At 36.5% G+C, this 27,910-nt stretch overlaps 2 protein-coding genes and 1 long non-coding RNA gene across 4 annotated transcripts; 1 reads left to right on the top strand and 2 right to left on the bottom strand.

Annotated features, from left to right (window-relative positions):
• Positions 1 to 931: 931 nt before the first annotated feature.
• Positions 932 to 4,798, top strand: gpatch4 (G patch domain containing 4). Of its 2 annotated transcripts, none has more exons than XM_007570570.2 (8): positions 932 to 1,063; positions 1,885 to 1,963; positions 2,047 to 2,120; positions 2,193 to 2,285; positions 2,831 to 2,950; positions 3,029 to 3,141; positions 3,638 to 3,688; positions 3,924 to 4,798. In XM_007570570.2, exons 2-8 carry the CDS (start codon positions 1,885 to 1,887, stop codon positions 4,561 to 4,563), a joined length of 1,170 nt encoding a protein of 389 aa, XP_007570632.1. In that variant the 5' UTR covers positions 932 to 1,063; the 3' UTR covers positions 4,564 to 4,798. The 2 variants fall into 2 exon arrangements, with proteins under 2 accessions (XP_007570632.1, XP_007570633.1); XM_007570571.2 differs by lacking the exon at positions 932 to 1,063 and adding an exon at positions 1,113 to 1,199.
• A 15,305-nt stretch (positions 4,799 to 20,103) lies between these two features.
• LOC103150823 (C-type lectin domain family 12 member B-like) lies at positions 20,104 to 24,586 on the bottom strand. The gene is made up of 8 exons (XM_007570572.1): positions 24,474 to 24,586; positions 24,070 to 24,129; positions 23,085 to 23,135; positions 22,546 to 22,638; positions 21,984 to 22,220; positions 21,356 to 21,504; positions 20,694 to 20,776; positions 20,104 to 20,433 (listed from the first exon to the last, which is right to left on the bottom strand). The coding sequence occupies exons 1-8, from the start codon at positions 24,529 to 24,531 to the stop codon at positions 20,310 to 20,312; spliced, it is 855 nt and encodes a 284-aa protein (XP_007570634.1). The 5' UTR covers positions 24,532 to 24,586; the 3' UTR covers positions 20,104 to 20,309.
• Positions 24,587 to 25,163: 577 nt separating this feature from the next.
• Positions 25,164 to 26,364, bottom strand: LOC107838481 (uncharacterized). Its single transcript, XR_001664550.1, has 3 exons — positions 26,205 to 26,364; positions 26,041 to 26,132; positions 25,164 to 25,365 (listed from the first exon to the last, which is right to left on the bottom strand). It is a non-coding gene; the product is annotated as an uncharacterized LOC107838481 (long non-coding RNA).
• Positions 26,365 to 27,910: the final 1,546 nt, after the last annotated feature.

Genomic DNA, 27,910 nt, shown 5'->3' on the forward strand with positions numbered 1-27,910 from the left:
ATGTAAAAATATACGCATATATGTTTTATAAGTTACACAATGCAGCTTTAACCCTTGAAATTTTTTGAGTTTTATCTATAATAAACCATTATATTTATTTTCTTGAAAAATCACAAAATGCTTTTCATTTTGACAGTGCATCTCAAATAATCTCATCAGACAGAGAACAAAGCAGGTGGATTAGTTGAACTTTTTTTTAGTAAAACACGCTTTAAGGCAGGCAGTAATCCATTTTAATTGTCAGATGAATCACCTCCACATATATTGTGCTTTTCTTTCTTTTATGGTGAGAAATGCTGCCACCTGCTGACAATTTGTTGTAAGATCACAAACTTAATTCACCTATCTTTTTTATATGTTTTTCAACTGTGAGTTTTTATAAGTTTCTTCTCAAAATTTTCTGAGTTAATATCTCGTTGTGAAATATTTGAAGTTTTATATATTTTTCTTTAGCATAGAAATGCACCACAAACCTTTTTTTGGTACACATTTTGTTCTTTATGACACGTCAAATAAACCGAATTATTGTTGTTCATTTACTGTGTAACTTTACAAACGGCATCCCATAATATGAATATTTGTTTCATAAATTTGATGTTGGAACAAATTTATTTAGAAAACTGTTAAACTTTTTTATTCTCGTGTTCAAAATGCCAGAATCTGCACATAACTATTCTGCTATCTATATAGATAAATAGTTGTACCTATTTATCTATATTAGTTTTTAAAAACATTAAATCATTTTATCATCAGTTACTCAGTACTTGAGTTGCCTTTTCATATATTTAATAATATTTACATATATTCAGATATTTTATTATTATTAAAATATCTTGAACGGCTCGTTTTTAACCATAAATTGAGTATAATTTTTGGCACATTTGGACAAATATCTGTCTTTCTTCTACATTTGGGATCGTTCATGGTGAATTCCAGTAGGTGGCGGTAAAGCGTCCAGGCGTTTGAAGAAGAAGAAATGTACTTCCGGTTTCATTCAGGAAACACGTGGGTCTTTCCCAGCCACCGGTGAGGCAACTTCAACAAAACAAAACGTGAAGAAAAGGTCCGTTAAACATTTCTTCTGCGATTTAACATGAACCCGGTTTCATTGTTGAGTTTTTCGGGATTAATGCAGCGATCTGATTGGATGCTGCTTATGACGGACATGTTTGGATGACGTCAGTGGTTTATATTTTAGGGTAAAGCTCTGAGTTCATCCCTAAAACTGTCAGTTTAACTGGATCTAAAGCTAACGTGTTGCTGCTGTTTGAACTAAAAAGCATTTTATCCAAACCGTGAAGGTCTTATAGTGCAGAGATCCTCAAACCTCCGGAGCCTCCTGTGATTATTAATAACTGAAAAATAAACTGAGCGACGTTTTTAGAAATATAACTAATGGAAATGACATGTTCCGTTTGTTTACACCAGGGGTGGCCAAGTCCAGTCCTCGAGAGCCACCATCCTGCAAGTTTCAGATGCATCCCTGCTTCAACACACCTGAATCAAATGAATGGCTCGTTATCAGGCCTCTGTAGAGCTGATCCTGGTCTGTTGGAGTAAGGATACTTCTAAAACTTGCAGGATGGTGGCTCTCGAGGACTGGACTTGGCCACCCCTGGTTTACACGGTCTTTAAGCAGAATCTCTTGACTGAATAGTAAAATTGTTTGTGAATCAAATCGCTTGATTCTGAAAGTTTAGTTTGTGTGGTGCTACAAAAGTTTGAAAACGTACCTAGAAAATGGTTGGATTTTCCTATTTTGATGTGAATATTGGTGCCAGAAATGTTCGGATTGCTGTTTGTTCTGCAGTAACTAACTAAACAGATTAAATTAGATGCAGTTTCAGCTGTGAATGTGTTTAATTCGTTGGTTTTCTCGCTCAGATGGCTGAAGCTGAGCAGGAGAAAAGCCGAGGGTTGAAGTTTGCAGAGCAGCTGCTCCTGAGTCACGGCTGGGAACGCGGTGAGAGCCACTTCCAAACCACCAGAAACCAGCAGGTAACAGTCACCAGTCTGGTTCTTACTGGGTCCGCTCTCTCTCTCCAGGTAAAGGACTTGGCCGAGCGGAGAACGGCATATCAGAGGCCATCAAGGTCAAGGTCAAATGTGACAAAGGAGGGGTGAGTCGACCAGCAGCTCTGGGTCTGTAAACATCTGCAGGAATCAGAGCAAGGAGCTGTTTGTTCCTTCAGATCGGCCACAGGGAAGGAGAGCAGTTCAGCTTCCACTGGTGGGACCACGTCTTCAACAAAGCCTCGTCCAGTCTGCAGGTGGAGGCTGGCCAGGTGGGTCAAAGGTCACACATCACCTGGAGGCAACAAGTTCCCCCCATGTCCTCTATAGAGCGCCGTAGATTTCTGAGATTATTCATGTTTTATCCCCATCAGCTGCTGAAATCTGAATGAAAACCTGGCCTCACTATGATTAAACATTTTGTTACAACGGCGCATTAAAGCTGAAAACTTCCACCAAAAAGCTCAGACATTTTTAGGAAAAAATGTGGAAATTTGAGTTTGAAAAGTCACAAATTTGCTAGAAAAACTCAAAATTTTTCTATATGGAATATTCACCCTTTGAAACTCTGAAATTTCTTTTTTTTTTCTAGAAAATTTCTGATTTATTTTTTATAGGAAATGTTTAACTTTTTAAACTCAGAAATATTCTTGTTTTTTTCTAGAAAACTTCTGAGATTAATCTCAAAATTTCTGACTTTCTTGGCAGAAATATATATATATATATATATATATATATATATACACATACTTTGAACTTGATATGTTGTCATATTTTGCTTCCAACTCGAGTCTGAAAACTTTTCTGTTTCCGTCAGAATGGAATCAAATTGAAAAAGACGTCTGAGGAAGGTGAGGAAGAGGAGGGAGCGATCTCCAACAAAAAGCCTCGGAAATTCCTGCAGAACAAATCCAAACTGTACGGCCGCTTTGTGAAGGTAAAGGTTCTGTCTTTGGGGCGGAGCTCCGGGGTCGTAGGTCAACATTAGAGGGTTAAACATCTTGGTCTGTTCCAGTCGGCCACGCTGCTGTCCGGTCAGGAGGAGCCGGAGCCGAAGGCCCCCAGTTCAGACAGCAGCAGCTCAGATGAGGAAGAGGAGCAGAAACTGGATCTGTCCAGCAGCACCAGGTAAAGTCTTTCATTACCACTGAATCCCAGTTCATCTCCAGTTCAGGTGGAAAATTAAAATGGAAATAAATTATTTTTTCCTTCAGAATTTGACACAGAACTCTGAACAGTAACAACATGAAAGACGTTTTCCCCATCATGCTGTTTTCATCTTTCCCTTCATCCTGACTGGTTTCCTGCTGCTGAAATCAGCAACATAATGAAAACATCAGAGAGTTCAGTCAGTTTAAGCAGAACAGAAACTCTTCAGGGGTGTTGTTTAAGTACAATCCAGACATCCAAAAACCAAAAACTAAGACAGGAAAAATTCAGGATGTTTGTGTCAAGTTTAAAGGGAAAACATGAATTGAATCTGTTCTGGAACTACGGCAGGCTGTAAAACCATAAAACCCAGAAATACCTTTTTATTTATGGGATGTCTGGGTTTTAACTGTTTTAATTAATTACTCCTGTTTCAGGTTTTCAGATTAAAATCTAATCTTTTTCTTTTCTTCAGACTTTCAGACGCTGATCTGATGAAGGTTTGTGGAGGACGAACGGCTCACAAGTAAGTTGAAAATTAAAACCAAATGGATCAAATCCTGAAGGATACAACGGCATTTTAGGGCCACGGTAGATAGAAGAAGTGAATTTCCATCAAAAATTTCTGAAAATTTAGAAACTGTTCAGCTTTTGAAGTTTCTTCTAGAAAATTTCAGAGATTAATTTCAAATCGCTGCTGTAAAAGATTGAAGCTCCATATTAACCAACGTTTCTTTATAAATCCTGTTGTTTTGCTTCAGAGGCGCGCGGCACGGTCTGACCATGAGCGCCAAGCTGGCCAGACTGGAGCAGCAGGAAGCAGAGTTCCTGACCAAATATGGAAAAAAGAACCAAACAGGAAGTTCTCCAGCAGTTTGTGACACAGCGACTCATCCGGAGGAGACGAACCACAAGAAGAAGAAGAAGAAGAAATGCACAGAGAGCTGTGGTGAACTAAACGGTGATGAAAGTCCTGAAACACGTTTTCAAGCAGAGAAGAAGAAAAAGAAGAGGAAAGATAAAATGGAGGGAAGAAGAGAGGCAGAAGAAGAAGAACTGATCTTTGGAGGAAACATTGAGGATCAGAAAGAAGATGGAGGAAATCCGTCTGCTGAGGAAACTGAGCCGCTTCCCTCTGACTGCAACAGGAAGAAAAAGAAGAAGAAGAAGAAATCTGCTCAGCATGATGCTGACCCTGCAGAAACTGGGCGCAGTCCTGAAGAATCCAGCCAATTAGATCACAGATCCCAGCAGAAAACAGAGGTTATCATGGCAACAGAGATGCAGAGAAGGAAAAAAAGCAGAAAGGACAAATCAGTGATGGAGAAACCTGCCGACGACGAGGAGCTTCCTCCAAAGAAGAGGAAGAAGAGGAAGAAGAGCGATGGTGGATCAAACTGAGGCGCCGGTTCTGACCTGTAGACCTGGAACTACTGTCCGGTTCTGATACCTGAACCCGACCCAAGCTAACGGGAGAGAGCCTTCAGAACCAGAACCTTCAGAACCAGTTTAATGGTTTTTATCTCTGCTGGTAGAAAGTGAAGCTGCTTTTCTCTGCAGGTTTTTTTCTGTTTCCTGGATTTTTAACGAATCATCAGAATGAAATCTGGAGTTAAAATGAATGAAAAATGAATTTTACTGATGGAAACATCTAGAAAATGTTTAGATTTATGAAATAAATGTGAAACTTTCTGATGAAATTAATTTTGTCCTCAATAATTTGCATGAACCTCATTTGTTTTAGCAACATTTCCACCAAAAATTAATAAGATTTATTATAAAATATGATCAACTGGATTCATAAAAACTAGTCTTTTTTGCTTATTCAGGTTTAGATGCAGTTTTTTTTATAACTGGAATGAGGGACTGGAATAAAACCCATTAATTAATAATCCACAATCGGCATCAGTGCTGGTTTAGTTTAAATGCCTTTTTGTGTCATGATTAAATATTGTATATAAATATTATAACACCTGTGCCAGGTGTTGATAACTTTCAGCGTACTGATTCCTGTGGGCCGGCCTAGTCAAAGTCCAGGGCTGTTTGTAGTCTCAGTCTGTCTCTGCTGGAGCCTGTTGGTGTGTGAGGGGAACCGACCCGACCCGACCCGATCCGACCTCAGTCAGAGTCAAACAGGTTCCAGTTTTCTGAGGCAGATCTGGACCCAGACAGGCTGAAACACGACATCAATAAATGAGTTTTATTATTTTATCTGCAGATAAAAATTATGAAGCTAAAACAAGCAAACAAATCATAAACTAGCTGATTACAATCATGTAGTGACAGAAATCAATCAGAGGCAAAAACATTTCAAACTAATGTAACCAGGTGAAAAATGGGTACATGTCAAATGTATTTTGTAAACCATGTTTTGCTTTTATTTCACCGACTGGTTGTAATTCTTGTTTTTGTCAGCATGTGGTGCTGTTGTTACAGAGAGGTCTAAAATTACCGGAAGTAGAAAAAACCTCGTTTATGTACTGTGGCACTAACTGGTAAAACGGAAGAGAAGGACATTTTTTGATCCGAGACCTGGTGGAGAAGAGACTCTATGGCCACATGAGAAAAGAATCCAAGTGTTCGGTAATTAATGTTGGAACTGAATTATCTTCCGTGGACAAAGCTACAGAGATGATGCTAATGTCATGTTTTTCTGTTTGTCCTCTTCTAGAGGTGCCACTGCCGTTTGTTCAGCCGTGTAAGCCATTATATGCTGTTCGATTTCAGCTTTTATGTGAAGCTGCGTTCTACTCTGTTGAGTGCTAACCGCATTGTAAGCCCGCCATTTCACTGAAGCTAAAGCTTTCTACCGTTCGAAATACGGGCCATTTATTTCTCCATATATTGAATCTCATTCTTTTATTTTTCTTACACTCACGTTTTTTTTGAGAATAAAGAACCCCTTCTATGTGAAGCTCCGTGTGCTTTATGAACCCCGGCTTTACACTAAAATACAATAAATAATGAAAAACTTTATTAAATTCTGTTATTTCAGAAAATATTAAGATAAAAGACTTCATTATAGAAAAGCTTGGTTTAATTATCAAAAGTATTTTTCAGTTACAAGCAAATTATTTATCTTAAGTCAAAGTTTGGTTACAATCCTGTCCATTTTTGTCATGGAGATCAATAATATCTATTTATAATAAGGCAAATATTGAAACTTACAGCCTTACATGAAAACAATAAATGTTTCTGTCATCAGGATTATTACAAAACAAACTATAAAAATCTATTATAATTTGCATCACTTTAACTAAATGGGACAATAAAACAAATCAAACTGAATCAAAGTAAAGAACAATCATTGTTTAAGGATTTATGGAAACAGACTTTAATAGCTCTAAATAAACTTGATGTATTATTACTAAGAATGTCATTAATGAACAGTTTAAATATCAAGTATCAGTAAAGCAAATCCAGCAAAAATGTCACACTGTAATTAACATTTACTCTATGAGAAAAAGTAGATCCAAATATACTGAGTTAAATTATTTTAGTTCTTGGATTGTTTTCCAAAAAAAACCCAACAGTATAGATGTGTAAAAATACAATTATACTGACTGAATAGTGAAATGATCAGAAAATAAAAATTAAATATATTCACGTTAAAGTTGACAGAAAATTCTGGTTATTTATATAAAATTTGTTGATCTGGAAAAGTTGCAGCAGAAAAAGGAGGAAATAGAAACAGATTTAATTAAGAGACACTTTGAAGGCTTTCTGTTCACAGAGGGGGGAGCGTGCGTATGTATTTGATACTGAGTACCAGCTCGCTGTGAGATTCGCATATCGATACATGACTGCATAGTCATGATCAGAGATCGGGTAAGACGGGCGCCAGAACCTTAAAATGAGAAACACAAACATCAGGAAGTGTAAAATCAGATGTTTTTAATTTATTTTTCTTATTACTTTTTTTCTGTGTGTGAAATCTCTTACTTTAGTGTGTCGATACGACCATCAATCCAATACCAGTTATTCCCACTTCTATAGAGCCCCAACCAGTGGAAAGTCTTCATGTTGTCATAAATTAATTTCTGTTAATTACAACATTGAAAATTATCAAGTCAACAGAGTTTTATCCCATATTTAAAATCTGAATTTGTAACATAATTGGTGTCAGAGCTCACCAGTTCCTGCAGATTATTAATAATAATCAGATCAGCAGATTTATCCCAACAGTACCGACGACTTTCATCCCAGGTCCACCGAACATTACCGAAATAGTAGCATGAATCATTGAAGAAGGTCCAACTTGTCTGACACAGCAGACACTCTGGAGACAGAAAATAATTATACTAATTTAAAAATAATATTTAAAAAAAATGTCCCTTTGTAACATGGTTCTACTGTTACACTAAGATTTTATCAATATTTATTGATTCTTGTTTGTCAGTTATAATTATAAATGAGCTACATTTATTTGATCGTATGTTGTTTTTTTATGAAACGTTTACTTTGCTCTTTATTTGTTCTTAACCATGTAGGATGTTTAGAGAAATGACTCAGTTAGACACTCACCACTGCCATTGCAGTGTTCATTTATCAGAAAGGTGTTGAATTTCTGGATCAACTGGATTTTCTGATTCATGTTCTCAGTTTCGTTCTGTGATTTTTCATTTAGGTTTTCCACGTGTCTGCTGAGTTTCTCAGTTTCGTTCTGTGATTTTTCATTCTCAGTCTTCAGATTTTCAGTCTGTTTCCCCAGATCAGCCGTCTCTTCTGAGTGTTTTTTTATGGCTTCATCATGTTGGTTCATTTTCCAACCGGCTGTAAATGAGAGGAAACGGATTATAAAGGAAAAATCAATACAATACAAGATTTATTGTTGTAAAATATTTAAGTTAAAGAACAGTAACAGATTTCATAGGAAATTATTAGTTCATACAGATTACAAGACGGACATGTTGGTGGCATCAACTCTTTGGTTGCTTAGCAACAACCTGCTGGATAACGACCAGTTTGAAGTCCAAAAGTAAAATTTCACCCAAAGCTTTAATGTAATTCTGCTTTTAACAAGTTTATTTTTATTCAAATCTCCCTTCAATCAGACTACATTTATTTTTGATAATCTGAAAGTGTTAATGCTCTTGTAGATTTGTTGAATTTTGTTAACATGAAAATAGCTGCCAATGACAACACCACATGTACAGCCAAACCGGTTCTGCTCAACTGACCAAATTAAATACGGTGAACAATGCCCACTGGATCAGTAAGGCTGTGTTATCCAACTTATACAGCTTTCGATTTAGCAAAAGGGAACTAAACAAACTATTCTGAAGGAGTCAGCACATTTGGTTTTTCCTGATCTTCTGACATTCGTTATCTAACATGATTGAACTTATTGATATCTGACAGGTGTGTTATAAAAAATTTTGCATGACAAAAAAGCAAAGTTTGGACTAGTCGTTATTTAAATTGATTCAAACTCAAGTCACACATTTAATGACTTGTCTCGATAAATTCACAAATGATTTAGGAACTGACTTGGACCTTTGTAACTTGGATTGAACTGTTTGTCTTGAAAAGACATTAAACAGAAAGTGCGTTCCAGAGGAATGGAGGGTGCTTCATTTGCCAATATTTCCTCCTCCTTTAGCTTCAAAATGAACACTGCATCAATACCGTCACTGCACCTGACGCGCAAGAGCGCAACCACACCTCCAAAATGCTTCATATGCATATCATACAAAACCAGCACAAATCTGAACCACACAAATACAGGCCACACGTGGGTAATGAGCATTTTGTTGGTGTTGTGTTTTTTGTTGTTTTTTACGAATTAAACTAAATAATAAAGACAGGAAAGCAAAACCTACCCCGTGTGGTCCACGGGACGTGGGGGATGGAGACTCCCTTGTTGAGGTGGTGTGTCTGTACAGCTGCAGGCGCTACTGACTGCATCAGTCATGTTGTTTACCTACTTTTAATCTGCATGCTAAAATGACAGGAAAGGCTTTTACCGTAGTAAAGAATTCCTGTCTCTACTGTCATCCAATGCATCAACAAGGTGTGCGTAAAATTTGAAAAAGAAAGAAAAAAACTCCATGCAGCATTACCCAAACGCATACACCACTATGCAGCATCTCTCCACAATCATCCTTTGTCACTTTGACAAAGACTTTAAATGAACACAGAAGCAAAATGTCTTCTCAATTTTTATTAGCATGCATGGGTACAGTGACATGAGCGCAGCAGGGAGTTGTAGAATAGAATAGCATATATTTTATACGTAGTTGTCACATCCTTCATCCAGGTATCCCGTCGCCAATTTGATAGGCGAAAGCAGCTTTCTGCTTCATTGGTCGAATGTCAAAGAACAGCGATTGCTAGGCATTGCTGTATTCATGGATTTAAAAACAAAGGTGATAAAACAGTAAAGAGAAGTTTTCATTGCATCCCATGAAGGAGAGCAAACTTTTTGACTCTGATCACTTTATTAGTGGTAAAGGTATTTTCAAAGTTTCTAATAACTAATATGTGACGCTGTCAGTCGGTATTTTAAGGAACTGATTGCTGTAAAAATGCATTTTGGAGGGAAACCTGTAGACCTTTGACAGATCCATTTGCACAAAGCATGAAATGTAACTATAAAATGTAGTTTTGCAAATATACATTTCTTCTTGCTGTAAAACCTGTGTTTGAGCAAAAACAATCTATCATAAAGCTGTGAGCAGCCTCATACAGCTCAGCGCCACGGCAACCGCTGGAGCTCCAGGACCACCATCCCATTGGCGTCATGATGCTCTCAACCCATTCACACGTTTGTCCACTAGGTGGCACATTTGGTGAATCTTTCAAATGGTCTTTAGTCAAGTTCAGTGAAAGTCCAGCAGCAAGTCTGTAAAGTTTGTCCAAAAACCGATCTTCCACAAAGAAGTTATGTTCACTACCTGTTTTATGGTGAGTAATTGGTGAGGACTTCCTTTATGCTTTTAAACATTACATGTGGTTATAAAGAGATAGTGGACATGGTTTCAATCTTGTATCACACGCAGGGAGAAGTTGGAGGAGTCACCCAATAATCTTCATTTTCTTCTCTGAGTGGGCGTGGCTTAAATGATGTAATCTAACTTCCACACCAGTGTGTGTAGCAGTGCACAAAATACACAAAACATCTGGTGGCGATCGGCGCACTGGAGTCTAGATAATCCTATTGGCGGTGCCTGTCAGGCTGCGAGGCCTCAGCCAACTATCCCCTCTCAATGGATGGTTGTAACTGAAACTGCAATTTCTTTGTCTTCCTGACAATGACAATAAAATTCTTCTGATTCTGATTTTTAGAGGTTAACAAAGGTCATTCATATCCAGTTTGGTGCAAATCAGATTATCTATGTGTGATTTAGATCCAGCCGTATTCTAAAGGCGAGGCCGAATTTGCTATTCGGCCATGCCCACATGGTTCAGCTACCAGCCGATGTTCAGAGAACAATTTAGCCTCAATTTAACATTTAAACATTAAACACTTAATGTTTAATGTTGTCATTAAACACATGTTCGAATCTTAACGAATTGTAGAGTAAAAGGAACAATATCTGTGTAAGTTATTGAAACTTGAGGTTTCATGGTCAGAGTTGAGGCCTGGCCACGCCCACATGCTTTGATACAGCCAAAAGCTTTTGATAACTTTTGACCTTCAGGTCCTCAAGACTGTGCTGAGTGACTCTGAAGTCTGTATGTCAAAAGCCATAAGAACATTTCACTCAGATACAACATGTGTAAGAGACAAAACAGTAGCTTTGATCCAAAATGGCTGACTTCCAGTGGGACAACAGCTCTGAGACGATTTATAGGTCCTGTCAAGACACACGTGTACCAAATTTCATAATTGGTCATAGCATAGCTTGGGGCAGATATTTTAAAAAGATTTATAGGGGACGGTGTGGAGCAATTATATCAGACCCACCAAATATTGGATTGGATTCCTGTTGGGGGTTGGACTAGACTCGATCACAGTGAGTTTGGTGCAGCTTGGCGGAAATATGTGGAATTTAGAGCCAAACGTATGATAACTGTGTGACTTGTGACTTCACCCCGCCACAACGGCCTCTAATGAAAACTGTTTGTGCTTTGAACCAAATGAGACCAACTTCCAAAAAGTTATTTAAAGTGGTTTTCACTGCAAAGGCCTAATTACATTAGGAGTCGCTGCTGCACTTCTGCACATGGGATCATTGGGTGCTGGAGGCCAAAATGGTGCATCAGAGAGAGCAGATGCTCTGAATCTAAAGCCTTCTGATTGACTAAAACTCACCTGATGAAAGTTCAGTGAAAGGAAAAAAGACTGACTAACCCCAGCAGATGATCCCGATGCTGGCCAGAAGTAGGACAGAAAGTATCCCCACGGAAACCAGCAGAAGGCGGAAAGAAGAACATCGTCTGTTACGGCCTGTTACAGAATAAACACAGATGTCTTCAATAGAAGTTCAATGGATATTTATTTAAATTAAACAACAAATGATTTAGTTTTAAAGAAAAATCTTATATTTTTGTAAAGAGTGTGATATTTACCATCAGGAAAATAGAGTTACAGAAAATTGTTATGAACCAAAACAATCTTATACATGTGCTCTTCATTAATCTAAGGTTGTTTTAATAAATGGCTGCAGATCCATCATGTTTCATCTGATGTTTCTGAATATAACCCGGTTATTAAAGATCCCAGATCTTTGGGTTCTGGTTTAAACCTAGCAATCCATTCTGGGCACAATGCTGCAACGAAGCTGCAAGTCATTTTTCTGATCTTATTTGTGTGAAACAAACAGGATCTTTGCAATAAAATGTTCTCAGACAGGTAGCACTTTCCTCTTTTAAACTTATTTAAAGGAAATATCCATCAACAGGATAAGGAGAGTGGTGAAATACTCAGGTTGGGCCATCAGGGAACTATGTGATATATGATAAGAACAATAATATCTCTAATTTTAAGAACATAAGTTCTGAACATAAAGCTATAAAATCATTATATGCTTTAGTATTAAGTGATAAATTAGTATTTATTTCCTGCTTCTCAATCTGAACCAGATGTATATTTAGGTTTTCTGTCAAATTAAGCTAATAATAAAACAATGACAATAAATCTTTCCCCTTAAATCATTCTGATTGTTTCAGAATGATTTCTGTGATTAGGGAAAATCCCAGGAGGAAGTATTTACCAGGAGTTTCCTACCTCTTTCCAGCTCCTCTGCGTTTTCATATATCGCCTCAGTGCTTCTGCTGGCGTCCATCGCTGATGTCTGGGAAACACTGAGCAAATCAGAACCCGATGGTGAAGATTTAAGAAGAACGGATCAGTAGAGATCAACTCGTCTTCATCAGATGGGGATGAAGAGTAAATTCACTGGAGGTTTGTTTTCTGACTGAACTCATTGTGAGAAGCAGGAACTTAAAAAAGATTGGTTTGAATTTATTTAAAATGTCACTCAGGATTTGCATGAGTGCACATAAAATCAGTTGGAAATTTATATGTTCAGTCATCTGAACACTAGTTACATATTTGTCTTCTTTAAAACTGTTTTTAAACTTTGTTTTGTCTTTGTTTAAAAAGTGAGGACACAGCAAATCATTAAAGCTAAATTAATGTTTAGTTGAACTAATAAAGCACTCATTTCCTCCTGCGTGACTTAAGTTTTATAAGGATTTACATACTGTTTTGTTTTAATTTTAATGATCCAAAATAACTGTCACCAGTGGAAACAACATAGTCATTCAACTAACAGAGATATTAACTGTGTTCCCATTAACCATATAGTTGTGCAAATTGAAATTCTGAAAATAAATTTGCTTTATGGAAACAGACTAATTTTGAAAAAACTCAATATTTTGATAAAAGGTTTTTGGGCGAGGATGATGTGATTTCAATCTGTAGAGACTCACACAGTGAGAGAAACAGCAGTTAGACAATTTTATTGGACCGAGAATTTGGCGCTCGGACACCGGCGGAAGACGTGCGTGCTGAGAATTGCAGCAAGCTTGAATGATCGGCTCGAACGAAGCTCAGGTAGGTCTTCCCCCCAAAAGAGGGTGCCGGGCCGAGGCCATGCCGTGACCTGCAGNTGTAGACCTTTGACAGATCCATTTGCACAAAGCATGAAATGTAACTATAAAATGTAGTTTTGCAAATATACATTTCTTCTTGCTGTAAAACCTGTGTTTGAGCAAAAACAATCTATCTTAAAGCTGTGAGCAGCCTCATACAGCTCAGGGCCACGGCAACCGCTGGAGCTCCAGGACCACCATCCCATTGGCGTCATGATGCTCTCAACCCATTCACACGTTTGTCCACTAGGTGGCACATTTGGTGAATCTTTCAAATGGTCTTTAGTCAAGTTCAGTGAAAGTCCAGCAGCAAGTCTGTAAAGTTTGTCCAAAAACCGATCTTCCACAAAGAAGTTATGTTCACTTCCTGTTTTATGGTGAATAATTGGTGAGGACTTCCTTTATGCTTTTAAACATTACATGTGGTTATAAAGAGATAGTGGACATGGTTTCAATCTTGTATCACACGCAGGGAGAAGTTGGAGGAGTCACCCAATAATCTTCATTTTCTTCTCTGAGTGGGCGTGGCTTAAATGATGTCATCTAACTTCCACATCAGTGTGTGTAGCAGTGCACAAAATACACAAAAAAATCTGGTTGAGATCACATGACGTATCAGGGAGATATAACTGTTACAATAACCTAGGGGGCGCACTGGAGTCACATCCCAAGATAATCCTATTGGCACCTTTAGAGGTTAACAAAGGTCATTCATATCCAGTTTGGTGCAAATCAGATTATCTATGTGTGATTTAGATCCAGCCGTATTCTAAAGGCGAGGGATTGAAATTCGCTATTCGGCCACGCCCACATGGTTCAGCCACCAGCCGATGTTCAGAGAACAACTTAGCCTCAATTTAATGCTTAAACATTAAACACCTAATGTTTAATGTTGTCATTAAACACATGTTAGAATCTTCATGAACTGTAGAGTAAAAGGAAGAGAAACAGCAGGAAAACAGGTGACTTCTTGTTTGAAAGAGAAAGTCACATTATCACATGATCACATTAACATTGATCATGTCTGTGTGATCAGTGCTGGTCAGTTGTGACTGACATAAGGTTTCAGGCAGCTGGGAGTTTATCTGTGGAAGTTATTGAAACTTGATGTTTCATGGTCAGAGTTGAGGCCTGGCCACGCCCACATGCTTTGATGCAGCCAAAAGCTTTTGATAACTTTTGACCCTAAGTGCCTCAAGACTGTGCTGAGTGATTCTGAAGTCTGTACGTCAAAAGCTGTAGGAGAATTTTGTTCAGGTACAACATGTGTAAGAAACAAAATGGCACCTTTGATCCAAAATGGCCGACATCCTGTTGGGTTTGGACCATGGCTCCATGACGTGTTTTTGTAGGTCCTATGAAGATACACGTGTACCAAGCTACATAATTCTCAGCCAAAGTATGGCGCTGATTTTTTTTAAGGATTTCTAGGGGGCGCTGTGGAGAAATTAAGCCACGACCACCAAATATTGGACTGGATTCCTGTTGGGGGTTGGACAAGGATCAATCACAGGGAGGTTGGTGCAGCTCTGCGGTGCAAATATGTGGAATTTAGAGCTAAACATATGAAACCGGCGTGACCTTTGACTTTGCCACTGCCACGCCGCCACGCTGACACGCCGCCACGCTGCCACGCCGCCACGCTGCCACGCCGCCACGCTGCCATGGCCTCCAATGAAAACTGTTTGTGTTTTATACCAAATGAGGCCAACTTCCAAAAAGTTATTTAAAGTGGTTTTCACTGCAAAGGCCTAATTACATTAGGAGTCGCTGCTGTACTTCTGCACATGGGATCATTGGGTGCTGGAGGCCAAAATGGTGCATCAGAGAGAGCAGATGCTCTGAATCTAAATCTTTTGATTGGATGGACTAAAGTCACCTGATGAAAGTTCAGTGAAAGGAAAAAAGACAGACTAACCCCAGCAGATGATCCCGATGCTGGTCAGCAGCAGGACAGAAAGTATCCCCACGGAAACCAGCAGAAGGCGGAAAGAAGAACATCGTCTATTACGGCCTGTTACAGAATAAACACAGATGTCTTCAATAGAATATCAATGGGTGTTTATAACATTTAACATAAAAAACTAAAAATCTTAAATGGTTGACTGTGCATTCTCATAGTTTCTAACAATGATAAATATCCATCCATCCATTTTCTGTATGTCCCTGGTGGGGTCAGCAGGGTTGCTGGTGCCTCTAACATTCTGGGTGAGAGGTGGGATCATTTGGACAGGTCGCCAGTCTGTCGCAGAGCAACAGAGACAGACAAGACACACAATCATTCACACCTAGGGAGAATTTGGAGAGGCTAATTAAACTGACAGTCATGTTTTGTGGACTGTTGGAGGAAGCCAGAGTATCCAGAGAGAACCCTCCATGCACAGGGAGAACATGAAAACTCCATGCAGAAAGACCCTGGGCCGGGAATCGAACCCAGAACCTTCTTGCTGCAAGGCAACAACTCTACCAACTGTGCAGCCCACCAAACAACATAGTAAAAAATAAACTGTCTGTGTTTTTGTGTGTTGCAGGATTTCCTTTAGAGTGGTTTAAAAAGGCCACAGATATTTTCCTGTAATTTTATGGAAAGCCAATTGTAAAAAACTTTGATGCAGGTTTTTTCTTGTAACACAGGAAAAGCTTAGAATAAAACTCTGCACTTTTATATTAAACTCTGCACTTTTATATTAAAATGATCTTTTAAAATGTACTAAATGTAACTATTTCAGCATTTTAATGAAAAAAAAAGTTTCTATTGGGATAAAAAACAGGAAATAAACTCACTTTGGATGATTTTAGTTGTTTCTTCAGAGCTTAATTTTCCGATCTGCTTTTCTCCTGAATAAACAGTGGAAATAAATTTGCTTAATTTATATATTTGTTTACAATAAAGGAATGAAAGTGACAATCAGGATAAAATCCTTAAGACTTTTATTTTTATTTAAAGTTTTTAATATATTCTAAAATAACCATCAGTCATCATCTCTTTTCAGTCCACTTTTGTTTTAGAAACAGAAACTATTTCAAGTTTATTGCTGCAAAACTTTAAAACTGTTTTTCCTCAAAAGTAACATGAGAACTTTTAGCATGTTTGGTTCTGGTTCTGCTCTGCATCCCCATAACTAGAACCAAGCATGGAGAAGCAGCATTCAGCTTCTATGCACCACAGATCTGGAACAAACTGCAAAACAGCTGAAACACTGAGATCCTTTGAATCCAGACTTAAAACTGACCTTTTTATTTTTACTTTGCAACATCATGAGTTAAACATTGACAAACATTCTGATGTGTAACGACGGCACCAGACAAAATGTCATGTTTCAATTGTTTGATTGTGCATTTTTATGATGTAAAGCACTTTGAACTGCCTTGTTGCTGAAATGTGTTATACAAATAAACTTGATTGATTGATAACTCAGACCATCACTCTCACTAAACCTTTTTTTCTATATTTGAAAAAAAAAATCTCCATGAAATCAGATGTGAAACCTGTTGGATTATTTTCATATTTATTGATTCTTCAGATATTCACATATTTAACCTGTTAGAGGCTTTATTGCAATAAGCAGTTAGACGTTGTAACCTTGAACTTGTTGTCAAACATAAAACTGGTTTTACTGGAATCAATATTCATAATGTTCTTTCTATTATTCCACAATTTGAATTTGCACTTTCTGTAAATTTGATTTTTTTAAAGGAATTTTTAAGAAACTATCTTGATGTTTGTTTTATTTTTTAATATTTGTTTAATCTAAATGGAGATATTTTATTTTAATTCATCCACTCACTGCTTTCCTTAATATTTTCGTCAAACTTTTCTTTTGCACTGCTGTCATAATTTAAAAAGCAGTTAGAAACTAATAATTACCTAAAAGTCAAAAAGATTTTATTTCTTACTCATCCTTTACAAACTTTTTTCTGTTTTCATGTGTAGTTTCTCTCACCTCTTTTAATTATGCTGGAGTTTTGATAAATATCGTCCATGTTTTCCCCTGAAAGTGGAGGCAAAAAATAAACAGAAAAATTAATTACTGGTTTCCAAATTAAATAATGAAAATCTTTAAAACACATTGTTCATATATCTAACTTTAATAACAGTTTCATGTTTATCCTCAATTATGACTCAATAAAATACATGTTAATGTTATAATACTATAATTTAATAAGTTTCTGTTTGTATTAGATTACCGAGCTGCATTATAATAATTACATTTTCCCTTTTTGCAACAAATAAACCTGGATAAATGTTTTTCAACAGTTTCTTACCTTTTGCAGAGTTGAAGACGGGATTATCATAACTTGATAGTTCCACTGCCGTCATTAACATCTGGGAAACAAAAGCTGCTGCAGACGCTTTTAAAGCAGAAAATTATCAATTCATCACTTTTCTGTTTCCAGGCGAACAAACAGAAAGTTCCTCTTCCTCATAGCACACGATGCTACTGGGGACAATAGAAAATCACAACTGTATTCTTACTTTCTTTCTGTTTTTTTATGTAAAAACTGAATGATTAATGTGTTCAAATAAATTTGGTGTGTTGGTCACCAGTATTTTTTATTAGTATTTTCTGTTCTAAAAATACTATACTTTCTGACTAAAAATATATTATTATCACCACTTTTTCCTCTTTATTACACCAAAAAGTCCAATGGTGAAAATTTATCATAACTCTAAGAATCACAATACCAATATATTAAAAATAAAAGTATGTAAAGCACATTAAAGAGGCAGTATGTAACTTTTACAAATATATGTTTTTTTAACGTATTTGTTAAAACCAAAACCAAATCGTGATCTTCTAGAAAAACCAGAAGTTTTTTCTTCCTCTTCACGTCTCCAAAGCCTCCCGGAGGAGGTAGTTCACAGATTTAATGCCATTGTCACAAATGCAAAGAGGGAAACTAAAGTTCTCAGTAAAAAGGTTGATTTGTTTATAAAATATTACTTTTATTGTCTTGTATTTGAGGAAAATAAAACAAAATTCCCCTCAAAATGTAGGAGGATGGAAAATATAAAAGTTTATAGAGATAATTTGGGACAGTAAGCAATCATGTTAAATAAAAATCTATTACACTTCACAGTATTTTGTGATATTATAGAAAGCATGATAAATCACTGAAGCTTTGTTGTAAAACCAGTTAAAGTTCAGTCAGGAACCAAAACTCCAGCAAACTATTGGAAAAACTCAATGAAGAAAACACAAAAAGTTCAACCAAGTCATGGTGTTGATCTAACTTTATATCTGACTTTATACTTTTGGTCAGTGTGTTTATTTAGCATACTGACCAAATGAGTGTAAACTATTAAAAGTAAAAATAATAACAATTCTCTTTATGTTTTCTAGCAAATAGAAATTATTTTTGTAATTCTAACTTAACTGAAACAATAAAAGTTTGTTCTGATTTTTGTTCAGACAGTGAAAAAAAACATTTATTTGTGCTTTTTTTTCTGTGTATGTAAATATCTGGTTTTGAGTGGTAACTTGTCATCATTTTTCCAATTATTGTTATTTTAGTTCAGGGGTCACCAACTCCAGTCCTCCAGGACCATCCTGTAACTTTTAGATTCACCTCTGCTCAAAAATGTCTGAATCCCTCACCAGCATTCATTCCTCTCTGCAACAGGCTGGAAACGAGCAGTTTATTTGATCCAGGTGTGTTTGAGCAGAGACGCATCTAAAAGTTACAGGATGGTATACCATCCTCTCCACCCGCCTCGAGGACAGGAGTTGGTGACCCTTGTTTTAGTTAATAATCTTCCACTTTCACTCTATTATAATAACATCACATGAGGAAACTGGACAGGTTTATTTTCAGAACTTCTTAATGTTTTTCTCTTTTTATTCACATGAAAAACACAGAAAAGGTTCATTTAATGTTTGGAGGGAGAATAAAATGATTTGTTTATCAAACATCTTTGACCAGAACCTGCTGGAGACCCGTAGAGAGGATCCTGACCCGCTGTTTGATGCTCTAGTTGTTTATTAATCCCCTGAAAATGATCACCAGACAGAATAAATCACACCCTCATTGGGTCCAACACCAAATTATTCACTAATATCAGTTGATGAATATCAGCATTTTTTCAGCTTTCCATCGTGTTATAATTTTATTTGAGTTTTGCTTTGATTCTTTCATTCATGTTTGATAAACCATTTAGTCTCCATGGCAACCATTCAGCTGTGAAAACGCCTGGGTGGACCTAGCCCCGCCTTTGTGACGCAGCTCCTCCCCCACTCAGCTCCTTCAGACTAGCCAGCAGCAATTAGTAAACACCTGGTGGAGCTGCTGACCTCATTATAGGAGCTACTTATCAGAGCAACGCTGGTAAAAACATGGATAAAAGGCTAACAGAGGGGCCATGTTGGGATGACTTCCTGTAGGCGGAGCTTCAGAAAGAGTAGGAGGTTTTAAAGAGACAGAGGCCCAATTTCAAGGAAGTAAAAAAAAAATAACACATATTTCATGTATACGACATTTTTATAACAGCTGAAGGGAGCATAGTTACTTGATTATGCTATAAAATTACACCATGTGCCTGGAAAACACACAACACTACTCCTTTAACCATCAGTACCTCTTATGATGTCATCGATCATAATGCAAATGATAGACTTTTCCATTCTGCAAAACTTTTGAGATCTAGTTTTTCGTACTCTGCTGAGTGATTCAGGTTATATTTATCTTTAATGAATAAAAACATCCAAATGTTCTTGGTATTTATTGAACTCTGCAAATGAAATCCTCCAGGTTCCACAAACACAGTAATCTGAGACTTAAAAGTAAATGAATTAAAGGGTATATTGCCAAGCAGTAAAAGTATTCTCAACACTTCAGTCCTAATATATTCTTCATTTATTGATCAGTTCAAGATAACATTACACTGTTTTCTGCTTTCTGGCCTGGAAACTGCACATCCCATAATGAAATAAAGACAATTTGAGCAAGAATTTTGTTTTAGAATCAGATATTTTCACTGGATTTAAAGTTTTCCTTCATTTTGTTTCTGTCTGGTAAAATAACCAGATTTACTTCCATCTACATCTCCAAGCAAACATTTCTGAATTACAAGCTGTTTGAACGTAAAGAGGAAGAATCAGTGGTGATTATTTCGGCCACACCATGACTTCCCCCTCACATATAAATTTGTTTATGTCAGAATATCCTGCTGTGTTCCAGCTGTGGATCAGATTCCCCTGAAACGTCATCAGTCCCCGATCTGTCCAGTAGCTGCAAACACAAACACACAATTTTCAACAGAAACACACACATGAAACTCACAGACAAAATAAAACACCATCAGAGTCTCACATGATACATAATTTATGTATATTTTGTGTAGGGTAATGTTACCCACAAAAATGGGGAACTGGTGAAAAACAATGTGTGATTTGTGGTCATTTTGTAAAAACATTAAGTATTAACCTGTTCTCAGCTGTTTCTAACAATTAAAAAGCAAATAAAACACCAAAAGTAAAAGGATTTCTTACCCGAAAGGTTTTGAACCTGCGCTGTAGAACTGGCAGGACGACCAGCAGCTGCTGTAAGACGTCAGGTGATTTTTGAGGAACTCCTGAAAGTTCATAAAGAATCAGATAATAAAAAGTTATTTCACTCATTTTTTCCTCATGCTAAAGTGCTAAAGCTGCAGCATGAAACTTTTATAAAAATATTTTTACATATTTGTTGAAACTGCCATGTTGTGACAGTTTGCTATGAGACAGATTGAGCTCCTCTCTCTTCTCCCAGCGCTAACCAACCAATCAGAGCCAGGAGGCGGGTCTTAACACTGCCAATCACTCTTGCGTACTCTTCTTCCTGGTAGCAGAGAATGCCCTGCATGCTAAGGCTAGCTGGCATAGCCACCAATGACAGCAGATAAACTGTTTTCCTGTAAAGGTAAGTTGTTTCTCCAAAATTAGCACATTTAGCAGCACATTCATGAAGTGATTGACAGCACTAAGACCCGCCAGCTGGTTCTGATTGGTTGTTTTTGGTCGGGAGACATTCTTTTCTTAAAATGGCAATAGCAACTCAGGTAAGAGATGGTGGAGATCATCTTTTCACAGATTAAACTGTTTTAATAAACTTATAAAAAATCTTTTTTTTTTAATAAAAGCTACATGCTGCAGCTTTAAGGTGTGGAGCTCACCTGTTCCTGGAGATTATCAACAAGAACCAGATCAGCAGCTTTACTGCGGCAGAACTCCTGGGCTTTGCTCCACGTCTCACAATAAGCCTCATAAAACAGGTAGCACTTCCCCTGGAACTGGACCCAGTTGGTCTGGCACGGCTGGCACTCTGGAGTCATGGAGAAAAACACACAACTCTGCTTTTAAAAGGAGCAAATTTCTACCAAAAAAAAAAACCCTGACATTTTGAGTTTAATCTCAGGAATTTTTTAGAAAAATGGTGACAATTTCTGAGATTCAAAAATAGATAATTTGCTGGAAAGAAACTCCAAAATTTTAAGATGAATTTCAGGAATTTTCTACAAAGAACTTGGAAATTCCTGAGTTTGAAGATCGAAAATGTCCTAGAAAAAAATCTGAAATTTTGTGTTTAATCCCAGGAATTTGCCAGAGAAAATATTTAAATTTTTCAGTTTCAAAAGTTTTTTTTTTTTTTTAACGAAATGTGTCTTTTTTCTATTTTAGACCCTGAAGCACCGTTTAGGAACAAAACATCAGAGGTTCTAAATGTTTAACTTACAGGAACCATTGAAGTTATTTGTGATAATGAAGTAATATTAGATATAAAGATCTATAATAGATACTGACGTTTATCAGGGCAGAAATCTTTTACTGGGAAGTTTTCTGAAGCCAAGATGGCTTCCTTCAGTCTGCTGAGCTGCTGCACTTTGTCCTGCAGCAGGATTTTCTCCAGGCTCAGCTGCTTCGTCTGGTTCTCAAAGTTTCCTCTTTCCTCCTTTAGTTCTTCTGTTCGGTTTTCCAGGCGTCTCACCTTCCCCACCTGTTCTCTGAGCTCTTCCTGCCGTTTCACTAGCTCTACACCGACTACAAAAGAAAGACAGTCAGACTGGTACAGGTTGCATCTACTTTAACTAAAAAAACATTTATTTTTCATGCAATCAATGTTCTGTGAAAAGAAGCTGTTGAAATGAGCAAAACAGGAGAAAAACATTAAAAAAAAACTCAAAATGTGAATTTTTGCATAATATGTCCTTTTCAAGAAGACAGGATAGGTAGATTGAAATGAATGATTGGATGTTAAAGGCGGGATGGATTTACTTTAACTAGACCCGATCCACGGCTGAGGTCTCTGAATCATCAGAATCAACAAATAATCTGAAATAATCTGAATTAAGTGAGCAAAATTTACACCAGATGATGATACCGATGCTGGCCACCAGGAGGAGGCAGAGAGTCAGCGACCACAGCAGAAAACAACCAGAGGATTTAGCAGCTTTTCCGTCTACAGAGAGAGAGACGGTCAGTTACTGGAAATATTTTGGCTGTAAAAAGAAAAATAAATGAAACTATTAGCATTATTTATACATATTTCATGATGTATTTGATTTATCCATTTTTGCTCTTTTATCAAAAAAATTTAGAGCGGAAAAAAACCCCATGAACAATAGAAACATATTTGCAAAAATAGCAGCTATTAGTCTATAAACTTTCAATCAATGTCCTAAAAACAACTAAAATTAGACGTTTTTGTTGGAGGTTGATGCTTAATAATAACAGTAAATGTGGTAAAGTTGTACAAAATACTTAAAATAATAAAATGCGTATAAGTATTAATTATTCTTTCTCTAAAATATTTGATTGATTTACTGATCAGGATGATTGATTTACTGATCAGGATGATTGATTTACTGATCAGGATGTAAAGTTTGTCAGGATTTTATGACTTACATGAAACATTAGTGGCAGGTTCTGGAGGTCCAACAGCGTTTAGTTTCTCCTCTTAATGAATAAAAGAATTACATCATGAAAAACATATAATCACATTTTTGAGCAATTGAAACAGTAAACATGTTTAAATGAAATAAATACCTCTGACTGTCCCGTATGGCATAAAAAAAAATTAATAAACATGGAAGCATATTGTAGCGTTAGCATATAAATATAGTTTTAAAAAAATCAGTGAAAATTAAACTGAAGCTTTATTTTCTGTTTATTTGAAAAACAGAATTCATTTTAAGTAATCTAAGACATTATTCTGGAATTCCTGGTCTTTGTTTACTGTTCTTTCCAGACGTCTTTCCATTGACAATAAAATTGTACAAATTGGAATCACGAAAATAATTCAACTTAATGGAAACACATCAATTTCAAACGCACAACTATGTTGTGCTAGGATGATGTGGATTTTCAGCTTTATCTAAATTTGTGTTTTCACAAAACTACAATGGAGTCTCGAGTCGTGATTAACAGCAGGAAGTTACTACTGATGGAAATGATGAAGAAGACAACAGGAAATGGTTGGAGGATAATGGCGCTGCATGTTTTTTTAATGATTTTTCACGTGAACAAACTTATTTATGAGTGGTTTTAATCACATTTCCTTTTTAATGAATATCAATAAATTTCATCTATCTGTCATGAAATAATGAAACAGTGAAACAGAAACAGTAAAATTAAACTACTGCTCTTGAACAGAATACTTAAATACAATAGTTTTATACATTATTTATATATTATTTCATTATCTTTTACAACAATCCCTGATTTAACAGAATTAATTAACTGAAGGTGTTTTTATCCTTTAACTAAATGCTAACATATTCCAGGTCATTTGGAAACTATAGCAAGTAAAGAAACCATCAAGTAAACAAATTTAAGTTCATTTCTTAAAAAATATAATAAAATATTCTTTATTTTTCAAATAACTTCTTACCTTTTTGGGGTTTCTGGTAATTTTCATAAATCAGATCAGAAGAATTGTCCACAACTTTCACTGGAAGTTGAGGGCAGAAAAACTTTCAGAAATGAAAGAAATTAAGGAACAAAATTCCTTTAAGATTTTATACACAATGTAATACTTAAAAGCTATGTGTTAATGCAAATGCAAAAATGAAAAAAGCTGAATATTCTAGGAGCTGAGATAGTTTAATCTTTTTCCTGAACATCTTGAATTTAGATTGATTTAAAAATAGTTCATATTTACAAATAAAACATCTACAAACTGAACTAAACAAAAAAATAAAGAATTATCGGAATAATAATGTAACATTCCTCGTCCTTAACTAAAGCAGGTCATGAATTTTAGTTTCACGTCTTTTTGAACCAGGAGTTTCTTACCTTTTCTGAGTTTCGTCACATTTGCATAAATATCAGCTGAAGACATTTCTACAGACATGATTAAAACAAACAGACTCTGGACGGGATGATTTGAAGCTGCAGCAAAAGTTTGTGTTTATTGTTTGTGAAGAGCAGCTCAGAGCTTCCTGTTCCTCTTGTTTCTGAAATGTCATCATGATAAACAGGAAGCAGAACAGAAGAAACTTTGTTATTGTTTGGCGTTCAAGGGAAAACGGACTTTATTATTATCAAAAGAAATTAACCATGAAAAATCACCATGGCAACACATAAAACACAAATCATCAATGTTTATTACAGAATATACAGATAGAGAGATTAGCTTTATTTCTTATTAACTAATGTCTGAAGCAGGAGCAGAAAACATTAAAGTATTGATCAAGTTTGTCTGAAACTCTATTTATAATCAATTACCTGGTTGATGGAAAATAAAAGCAATAAATAATGAGTTAGAGACAGAAGTCACACTAAATAAAGAGTGAAAAGAAAAACTAATGGCAGAACTTTCAAAATGAAAATAATGTCAAACATCATATATTTTAATGTGTACAGAAAAGAAGATGTGATTTATCTCTGATTATTTTAGATTATTATTAACATCAGAATATATGATTCTAGAGATACTTTTTTAAAATATTAAAACATGAATCAAGATGAAAACTAACTCAGACATGAGGTAAAGTACTTCTGTAATTAAAATAAAGTTATATTTCTGCATGCAGGCATCATGTGAAGCTTCTGCTGAGTTTCAGTCTAACAGCTGAAGCCGTTTCCAAACAGAGACGTTGGAGTGAATAACGTCGCTGAGGATGTCCACCATGTTATCACCGTGGCGTACGGACCAGAAAACCAAACCACTCCGGTCATCCAGAACCTTACAGACAGAAACCAAAGGCCGTTATCACAAAGAAGCTCATTTATTTTTAACTGGTTCTGTGATCATTCATATTTAAATCTGAACTCAGACATTGAATAAACAGAGACAGAAACTTTTTGTTTTCATTAAATCAGATTAAACATTTCCTGTTTCAGATCAACATTATTCCACCATTTCTTTCATTAGACCGACATCAGAACCTTAAAGCTGCAGGATGTAACGTTTATTTAAAAAAACAGTTTTTTTACAGACTTGTTAAAACTGTCCCAGTGTAATATGAGACAGATAATCAATGAAAAGATTGATCTCCTCAACCTTCCCTCTGTGCTGCTCTTTCTGTTGGATGAAATGCATTGCTCCTGATCAAAAACAACCAATCAGAGCAAGAAGGAAGGTCTTAGCGCTGTCAATCAATCTTATGCACCTGCTGCTAAATGTGCTAATGGTAAATAAACAACTTACCTTCACAGGAAGACTGTTTATCTACCATCATTGGAGGCCATGCTGACTAGCTTTAGCATTCACAACAGGCTATGCTAGCTGCAGTGTCTTTTTTTTCTTTCTGTCAGCAGTGGCCATGTACAAAATCCAGACTATAATCTGGCTAAAGAACAAAACCTCTAATTATGAAACAGTCTCTATATTTGTTTATGTTTTAGAAACATTTCTCACCCAAGACTCTCATTTCGCCCATCGATCCAGAGCCAGTTGTTGTCCGTTTGGCCCATCGAACAGAAATTCATCTCATGATTACTGGCAGGACTCTGGAAAATAAAAACATCCCATAAGTTTTCATTTTCAATGCCAGCCTGAAAAGCTGAGTCCTGGAAGCTCACCTGTTCTTTGACGTCATCAACGACCACCAGGTCTGCGGACGTGTTTTGACAGTACAGTCGGGCTCCTTTCCCAGGATTCTGGCCTGAATTTTGGTCATAAAACTGGTCAAACTTTTCCAGTAAACTCTCCCAACTCTTCTGGCACGGCAGACACTCTGCAGCCACAAGACAAAACATTCACTGTTAAAACAATATGTTGTTTTTTGACACATTTTCTTTTCCATCAACACATCTTGTGTCATTTTCTACAAACAACATTTAATTTCCTGTTGGGATCAATGAAGTATTTCTGAATTTTAATTTTAACAAGAACGTGGTAAACGATTGACCAATCCTGTCACTTCTCTGGAGTTCTGTAACTTCCCACAGGCTGGGTTGCCAGATTGGACAGTTTTCCGCCCAGTTGCTGTTGAGCAGGTGTGACTGGAAACAAGTGGCTTTTTGGGCAGGTTGTTAAAATTTGGGCTGCTTTTTTCACACAACAAACTCCAGCAGCCGCCATTTCAGGACGTCGAGCGAGAAGGAAAAAAAAGGTAAAATAATGTTTTATTTGATAAACTGATAATAAAACATAAACAGAAATCCTTAATCAGGATATTGATATCTGGTGTTTAGTTACTAAGACTCATACAAACTGCCTGTGACTGTTAGCTTAGCATACACCAAGATTTTTTTGGCTAGAAATTTAGTGAAATACTTGATTGTCACCTACAAACGCTTTAATTAGTCGTGATTTTATTAAATAAAACCACCTGAAACTATTTTATGGTAAAACATCTTTAGAACAATTATTTTCAAAAACTAAATTTTAGCATTCGCCACAACTGCATCTTGTTTGGTCAGCAGCTATAACGCTGTTAATGTCTTATTTAGAAAAATATTACTGATTATAAATCTAGACACATTCATCCAGATAGTCAAATAAATCAATAATCAGCCAATAAATTCTGATCAGAAAATGTTAAAAGCTGTTAGGTTATGAGACATCTAAGTTCTTAAAAGTTCATGAATGTTTTGTTTTGTCTCTCTTACAGAACATGAACAATTATTTTATGTTTCAATATTTAATATTGATGCAAAACTTTTTACCTGAATTTTACATGAGCATCTCAGTAAATTACAATATTTTAATGTATTAAACTAATTCAAGTCAAAAAGTGAAACTTGCATTTAAATGATTCCTCTGCTTATTTTCATTGTTTCCAATCCCACATGCAGATCCTAAATGATTGAATTTGTCATTTATTTTAGCTAAATTTCCATTCTGGTGGAAAACTCACTTTTGTCTGGGCAGAACTGGTTCACTGGGAAGTTGTCGTGCATCAGGATGACCTGCAGCGCCCTCTTCAGGTCGTCCCGCTCCCCGATCAGCTGCTCCGTCACGTTTTCCAGAAGACTCTTTTTAATATTCAGACGCTTGTTGTCTCTCTTCAGGTTGTCCAGCTTTTCCTTATGGCTCATCATGTCGATGCTGACTTTAACGAAAGGAAACAACATGAGACACCAGGGTCGGTCTCAAGATGTCAGGGGCCCCGGGCAGAATTTGACTCAGGGCCCCCTCTTCCTGTTGAGGATGTCACCACCGCCAGAGGCGGGTAGAGCAGCCAAAAAAAAAAAGAGCAGCACTGCTGCAACATTACTTCACTCAAATAAAAGTAAAAAGTAGTCATCCAAGAAATTACTCAAAAAAAAATTATGAGAATAAA

The sequence above is a fragment of the Poecilia formosa genome, unplaced genomic scaffold (genome assembly GCF_000485575.1).
Source record: "Poecilia formosa unplaced genomic scaffold, Poecilia_formosa-5.1.2 Scaffold263, whole genome shotgun sequence".
NCBI lineage: Eukaryota > Metazoa > Chordata > Actinopteri > Cyprinodontiformes > Poeciliidae > Poecilia > Poecilia formosa.

What these genes read in the sequence shown, in the direction of transcription:
- gpatch4 (XM_007570570.2), top strand. Translation starts at nt 1,885, where the DNA reads ATGGCTGAAGCTGAGCAGGAGAAAAGCCGAGGGTTGAAGTTTGCAGAG. An exon ending in GAGTCACGGCTGGGAACGCG is followed by an intron (nt 1,964 to 2,046) that starts GTGAGAGCCACT and finishes CTCTCTCTCCAG; the next exon opens with GTAAAGGACTTGGCCGAGCG. An exon ending in TCAAATGTGACAAAGGAGGG is followed by an intron (nt 2,121 to 2,192) that starts GTGAGTCGACCA and finishes TTGTTCCTTCAG; the next exon opens with ATCGGCCACAGGGAAGGAGA.
- LOC103150823 (XM_007570572.1), bottom strand. Translation starts at nt 24,531, where the DNA reads ATGTCTGTAGAAATGTCTTCAGCTGATATTTATGCAAATGTGACGAAA. An exon ending in AGATTTCTGCCCTGATAAAC is followed by an intron (nt 21,505 to 21,983) that starts GTCAGTATCTAT and finishes CCATGACTCCAG; the next exon opens with AGTGCCAGCCGTGCCAGACC. An exon ending in GCAGGTTCAAAACCTTTCGG is followed by an intron (nt 20,434 to 20,693) that starts GTAAGAAATCCT and finishes TTGTGTTTGCAG; the next exon opens with CTACTGGACAGATCGGGGAC.